Source organism: Balearica regulorum, chromosome 26 (assembly GCF_011004875.1).
Source record: "Balearica regulorum gibbericeps isolate bBalReg1 chromosome 26, bBalReg1.pri, whole genome shotgun sequence".
Lineage (NCBI taxonomy): Eukaryota > Metazoa > Chordata > Aves > Gruiformes > Gruidae > Balearica > Balearica regulorum.
The window spans coordinates 1,838,612-1,845,166 of record NC_046209.1 but is presented as its reverse complement, the minus strand read 5'-3'; the positions used below and the strand labels follow the sequence as shown (position 1 = coordinate 1,845,166).

At 51.7% G+C, this 6,555-nt stretch overlaps 1 protein-coding gene across 1 annotated transcript; it reads right to left on the bottom strand.

Moving 5' to 3' along the window:
- Positions 1-1,435: 1,435 nt before the first annotated feature.
- Positions 1,436-6,435, bottom strand: DDX49 (DEAD-box helicase 49). Its single transcript, XM_075776355.1, has 13 exons — positions 6,276-6,435; positions 6,068-6,191; positions 5,884-5,969; positions 5,483-5,604; positions 5,198-5,385; positions 4,917-5,057; positions 4,508-4,583; positions 4,326-4,402; positions 3,761-3,858; positions 3,296-3,370; positions 2,689-2,777; positions 2,234-2,305; positions 1,436-1,949 (listed from the first exon to the last, which is right to left on the bottom strand). The coding sequence occupies exons 1-13, from the start codon at positions 6,388-6,390 to the stop codon at positions 1,773-1,775; spliced, it is 1,440 nt and encodes a 479-aa protein (XP_075632470.1). The 5' UTR covers positions 6,391-6,435; the 3' UTR covers positions 1,436-1,772.
- Positions 6,436-6,555: the final 120 nt, after the last annotated feature.

Genomic DNA, 6,555 nt, shown 5'->3' with positions numbered 1-6,555 from the left:
GGGGAACAACTGACACTCAAAGGCAGGATCAGCACCCTCCCCAGGAAGGCAGGAACAGCCTGTCCCAGAGAGGACGTCTTTTTAATCTACAGCTAACACGCTTGCTCCACAAATTAGCATGCACGAGGCTGTAGAAGCATTTAGTATTCAGAAAGCATTGATCTGATACAAACATATTTGCTGGTGCTGCAGCAGCTGCCACGGGTGACAGCGAGCTGTGCCACAAGGCAGGCTATTGAGTGTTTTTTCCTTCCTGGAGGGCACCCAAGAGGACGAAGCAAGGAGGAAGACGTTCAGGTATCTTGGAGCTGGTACTGCTCCCATCTCACACCAGGCAGCAGATGGACCCGCACCTCCCAACAGCGCTGCACTGCTGCACGGCCCGGAGGCACCAGGAGTTTCCCAAGGGAAACACCAGCTTTTCTCTGCCAGACCTCACTGTGCACAGACCATGCTTGAGTCAGGCAAAGGCACCGCAGGGACTGCCTGCTCCCAGGAAAGGAGCTGCGCTCCTGATGAGGGGACTGAGGAATAGAACACCCACAAGAAGCTCAAGCTTTATCCAAGTCATCTCTTGAAATAAAACTGATTTCACCTCCAAGCTGTTTACCTACACACATTCTGCTTCCTGCCCCTAAAATCCCACAACTCCCCCCCTATGCTGGAGAAGGTCAAACATCCAGTCACTTGTTGCAATAAATATTTTATTTGGCACTGACCATAGAAACTATTTTTTGTAAGCCAGAGGACAGAAGTAACAGATCTTCAGTCTCAAGTCATAGAAAGCTCTGACCATTAGAGAAGGCACTGAGGATCAGACCTGACATCTGAATGGAGCTGCCCAAACTCTGGCCTCAGTTACTTTGGGATTTTAAGCTCCATAGGGAAACACAATTGTTTCTTAGGAAAGCTCAGCCCCCTCCAGCCTAACCAGCCTCCTATTCCAAACATACACAATGCAAAGCTACATAGGGAGGCCCAGAAACCTACAGAACAGACCCAGATATAATCCACTCACTTGGGTGGTACAAGAAACAAGGCAATGCTACTCCTGGAGCTGTTCTGTGCCAGAAATGGTCTTTCAACTTACTGATCAGCTGGGAAACCAGAGTCCCCAGCAGCCCCAGTCTCCAAACCATGACTGCTATTGCAACGGGTAGCAGCCCAGGCCTGGAGTCTGAGCCAAGGCAAGAACATCACTTAAATGTATAAAGCGGAATTATTCCAAGAAGACCCCAGGACCAACCACACAATACAAACTCCCCACTTGTTCCAGGAATTTTTCCTCTCTGAAAACTCTGAGCTACGTCACGGATAGGGGCTGAGCTCATTTGGTCACAGTATTTTTCGATTCTGGCTCAGGGGAGAATCTGTCAATACAAACAAGTGTGAGTGGCAAACACCAGCCCTTGAAAGGGAAAGAGCAATGACTGAATGAAGGGGGAAGAGAGAGAGGATCTTTATTTCTCTCCACATCACCAAGAATTCAGGTCTGGCCTCTCCTTTGCTGGAGGAAGGAAACCCGCTCTTGAAGGACATTCTTCCAGGAGACCGATCCAGCCTGCCAGGAACGGCCCAAGCCAGTAGCACTGTGCAGGAAGGAAAAGTAACAGAGACAGTTTATCAAAGCGTCCCTTCTCACTCCCCTTCCTCTACTCTCCCACACTGACGTAGGTCAGCAGTGTCCGCATTAAAACGCCTTAGATCCCAGTATTCCCAAAGCAGCAGCAGTGTCAGGGCAGTCCGAGCCAAGAGAGTCAGGCCAAAGGATGTTATTTCTCCTCCTTAACGTGCAGTTTGTTCCGCCGCTCCATCTTCTTCTGCAGTTTCCTCTTCAGCTGCAGTTGCTTTCTGTTCTGCAGTGTCTGCTGGATCTTCTCACGACATTGCTTGTTTTTCTTCTTGATCTTGGCTAGCTCTGCCTTCCTTTTTGCCTCCAGATCTGGATCCTGCAATGGCAAATGCCAGGACACTGGTGACATGCCAACCCCTTTGCCTTTCCTAGATGCCCACGCTGCTTTCTAGCCCGTGACCAAGTAGGCTGCAAAAGTCAGACTCTACTCCAACATGCTTTTTAATCAGTCATCCTTTCAGATAAAATGTAACCACCCTGAAGGGGAGCAAGACAGACACACACCGCAGCAGTGAGGGAGGAACTGTCATTCTTTTTCCACACTGACGGCATTACACCAGCTACTGATCAAAGTATAGTTTATACAGCGGCAACTCTCACCTTCCCTTCAAGGATCATTTGTTTCCGCTTATTTATTTCTTTCTTCTCATCAAAATCCATTCCCTCCAGTTCCTGTAAAAGCAAAAACATAGCAGGACAATCGGTAACCAAGCACCAAGGCTGACCCAGAGAAAAGCAGTACAGCAGAACCCCACCAGCATGCACACATTTGGTAGCCTTCCCCCCAAAGCACCAACCTCAACACTCAGCAGCATAAAAATGCTGCAAAAACATGCAATAACAGACCAAACCTTGGAAGATAACTAAACCCTCCACACACACACACATCCAAGTCCTTCCACTAGAAAAGGGAAGAAAAAGTCTTATTTATGTGCTCAAGAGCAAAGCTGCATAACCAGAGCTGCACATTAAACTGCAACGCATCTCCTGGTTACACCCAGCTGCCCAAGATCTCCAATCCTCCGAACAAAGGGGTTCCGTGTTTGCACACTTACTATTTCACACTCCCTCCTGGTGACGTTCACTTGGGTGAGGATGTCAAGCACAAACTGCTCCTCCACAGAGAACTCCTGCAGCTTCAGTTCTAAATCAGGGTGAGACGTTTACAGGCCACGGCTGGTTACAAAACAAAGCCTACAACAAAGGATTAAATCCTCCCCTCCGCCTACAATTCCCTGTAGCACAAGATGTTGCATTAATTAGGTCTACTTCGTAACAACAACAACAACAACAAAGTCTGAACCTACGCAAAGCAACCTGTTCTTTTTGTCCACTTCAGCATACACAGTAGCAAGGAAGTAAGGAAGAAGCTGGCTGCTTTAATAAAAATGTTAGAGAAAGTTCAGCACACTGTTTCTCCCCCACTAGAAATGGAAGACAAACACCTTCACGCCTGGCACACTCAAGAGCAGAATCAAAGCTGATGGAGATTCAAGCGCTCCTGCTCTTTTCCAAGCCTTAGCCACACAGGGGAGAGAAACCACTTTACACTGATGTTCTGGATCATACACCCTCCACTGATGAAATCAGGGCTGAGTACCACAAACACAAAGGAACAGACGTGGTCCTACATTTTAGCAGCATTAATGGTGCTCCACTTACTGATTTCCTCCTCAATAGCATGTACAAGATGGATGTCATACTGCGTCACCAGTGTAATAGCTATTCCTTTCCGACCTGGGTGATGAAAACACAAGTGATATACGAATTGTGACAAGCAGAGGGAGATGAAGCCTAACCCATGCCAAATTCCATCCGTCCCCATGAGACAGCCTAGCACATCACAGTGATGGGGTGCTCAGAGGGGTCTTTATTTCCTCTGAAATTTCAGTTAACTACTGGTGCAGATCAGGCACCGGTCGGGGTGAGCCATCGTTGCGATCTGAAGGCAGGATGCCGAGCCAGCGACCTGGCTTTAGCAGATCTGGCGCTGACTAAAAGGACTGCGCTGCAGCTGCTGCGAAGCCTCCTCGCACCCGTTCAGGGATCACACCAGCACTGGGATCCCAGTTTTAGCCAGCCGCAGCACTGCCCTGCCGCAAACGGCACCCGGTTTTCCCTGCTTACCCGCACGGGCTGTCCGGCCAACCCGGTGAATGTAGATTTTCGGCAGGCCGGGAGTGTTGTGATTGATGACAACTTGTACTGTAGGAATGTCCAAACCTCTGCAAAGCAGGGAAAGAGAAGTTGAGAAACACTGTTTTGATACATGCAGTTTAACTTCCCATCCTCTGCTTTATCAAGAGCCCCATATTCTCATGAATATAGTCTTTATTGGATTGGGCTGATTCTAGGACAAACCCTCTCCTCGTGCAACTCTCCAGTCACGAAATACAACGTCACCTTGCAGCCTGCCGTTCCCTCCTAGACCCAGAGAACACACTAAGAAATAGAAATCATTCCCCTGCTAGAACACACCCGCCCCTGCTGCAGCAAAACGAGCCGGGATGAGAGCTACATCCCACACAACTGGGCTCCAAAACTCAGCTCAGAGATGTTCTACATTGGAAGCAAACAACCCACTCCTTCCCAAGCAGGGGGAATTTAAACCCAGCCTAATCTCCATGGTAGTTCTGGTGCTTAAAAAGCAGGCTTAACACCTCTGGCAACAGAGACTGCATTTTTCTCTTACCTGGCAGCAACATCAGTGGCAATGAGAATCTTAAAGATGCTGGACTTGAACTTTGCTAAAGCTGCAAATCGTTGCCGCTGTAAAGAGAAAAGTCTGTCTGAGGGATGCTGTGATCCACAGGACTAGGACACACATCTGGCTCAGGGATGCAGCTGGAAGTATCCATCTCTCCTGTCACTCACCTGTTTCATCATGGAATGCAGAGCTATAGAAGGGAAGTTGTATTTCCTGAGTATCATGTTCAAGACCTGGCAGTCCCTAGAAGAGAAAAAATAATAATAAAAAAAATCAGAATGTAACAGGGACATTAAAGGTGATAGATCAGGACAGAGCTGGGGTTCCTGGAGAAGTCCTCACACCACAACCACCACAGCACAGTCAGTTACAGAAGCATTCCGACAGAGGCAAGGAATGGGACGCCAACCCCACACCCCCGGGATTGCTCCCAGAAAAGGTGTTCCTCGACCAAATTTCACAGTAAACTAAGGAAGCAAATACCACCCCAGCCCAACACCTAGAATTTGGAATCTGAACTAGAAACATAAAGGCACGTCTGCATTAAGAGCGATCAGGAGGAAGGATGTCACTCACTTGCAGGTTTTAGTGAAGATGATAATAGACCAGTCTTCATGCTCGTCCTGGAAGGTCTGGACTAAATGGACAAGGTACGCATCCTTGACTGCTTCGGGTACAAGCAAGTAGCGTTGGTCCAACTCGTCCACTGTCCGCACCCTGTCAGGAGGGGAAGGCAAAGCACCAGGAAACACCACTTTGGCAAGAGAAGATGGAATGAGGGAGGTGAAAGACAATAAGGAGACAAGATAAGGGAGGGGAAACAGCTTGGAGGCAGGGCAGAGCGGATGAGGACTTACTCGGACACAGCCTCCCAGAAGAAAGGTCTGTTCGCTGCCAGGCTCTTCAGCTCGTTCAGCGTATCGTTCAGCGTGGCGCTAAACAGCAACGTTTGCCTGCGTGCCGGAACAGCCTCCAGAATCACCTCCAGGTCTGCGGTGAAGTCAGCACAGCCCTGCTCCAACAACCGGTCAGCTTCGTCCAAGACCTAGGCAAAAATAGACAAGATCATCTGCATGCATACCAACAAAGCTAAAAATCTTAAAAGTATTAAAAAAATGAACAAACCTAGAAAACTGCCTTACCAAGAACTTCAGTTTTTTAAGGCTGAAAGTGTTGGAACTGCGGAGGTGATCTGCCAGCCTGCCGGGCGTAGCGATGACGACGTGGGGTTTACGTGAGAGCTCCAGTGCCTGCGCCACCATGTCTGCAACCAGAACCGCGGAGGTGAGCTCTAATCATTAATTGCTGACTCTAAAATAATTACGGGGTCAATAATCCTTGACCCTAAAATAATTCAGTCTGTGAAGCTGGAAAACGCCTCTCTCCTTATTCCCACCACCCTCCGCTACCCTGCCCACTGGCTAACCGCTCCGTGCGGAAAACAAACGGTGTGGAAAGAGAGCCTCCCCGGCGCTCGGCTCCGTCCCGACCCGACCGGGGTGGAAGGGCAGAGGCTCCGACCGCCCCCCGCAGCGGCACTCACCCAGGCCGCCCACCACCACGCAGTCCTTCAGGCCGAGGGGTTTCCCCAGGACACGGAACTGCTCGGCGATCTGGTACGCCAGCTCCCTGCCGGGGAGGAGAGAGCTGAGACGGGACCGACCGCCACGGCGGGGCCTTCCCAGCCGGGCTCGCCCGGGCCGGGCCCTCCCGGGGCCGCTCCGTACCGGGTGGGTGTCAGCACCAGGCAGAAGATGCCGTAGGGGTCCTCGGAGAGCACCTGCAGCACGGGCAGCACGAAGGCCGCCGTCTTCCCGCTGCCCGTCTTGGCGCAGCCCAGACAGTCGCGACCTGCGGGGGAGGCAGAGGGACGGGGACCGTGAGCGGCCGTTAACACCGGGCCGGGGGCCGGGCCGGGGGCCGGGGAGCACTCACCCTGCAGCACGGGCGGGATGCAGGCAGCCTGCACGGGCGTGGGCCGGGTCAGCCCCACCTGCCGCGCCTGCTCCACCAGCCACGGCGCCAGCCCCAGCGCCCGGAACTCCGCCATGACCGTGCCCGCCGCCACCCGGCGCTTCCGGCCACGCGTCACCGAGCGCGCCAGCCCCCTCATTGGCTGCCCTCTGGCGACCCACCCAGCATGCCTTGCTCGGCAGCGACTTCCGGTGCTGTAGTGCCGCTTACGCTGCTTTGCGCGCCTATTGGCTGGCGCGGG

Bases quoted from the DNA above. Each gene is read 5' to 3' on its own strand.
- DDX49 (XM_075776355.1), bottom strand. From the start codon at position 6,390: ATGGCGGAGTTCCGGGCGCTGGGGCTGGCGCCGTGGCTGGTGGAGCAG. The intron at 5,058-5,197 runs GTAAGTCCTCAT...CCCTCCTGACAG, and splicing joins TTCTGGGAGGCTGTGTCCGA to GGTGCGGACAGTGGACGAGT. The intron at 4,584-4,916 runs GTGAGTGACATC...TTTCTCTTCTAG, and splicing joins ATCTTCACTAAAACCTGCAA to GGACTGCCAGGTCTTGAACA.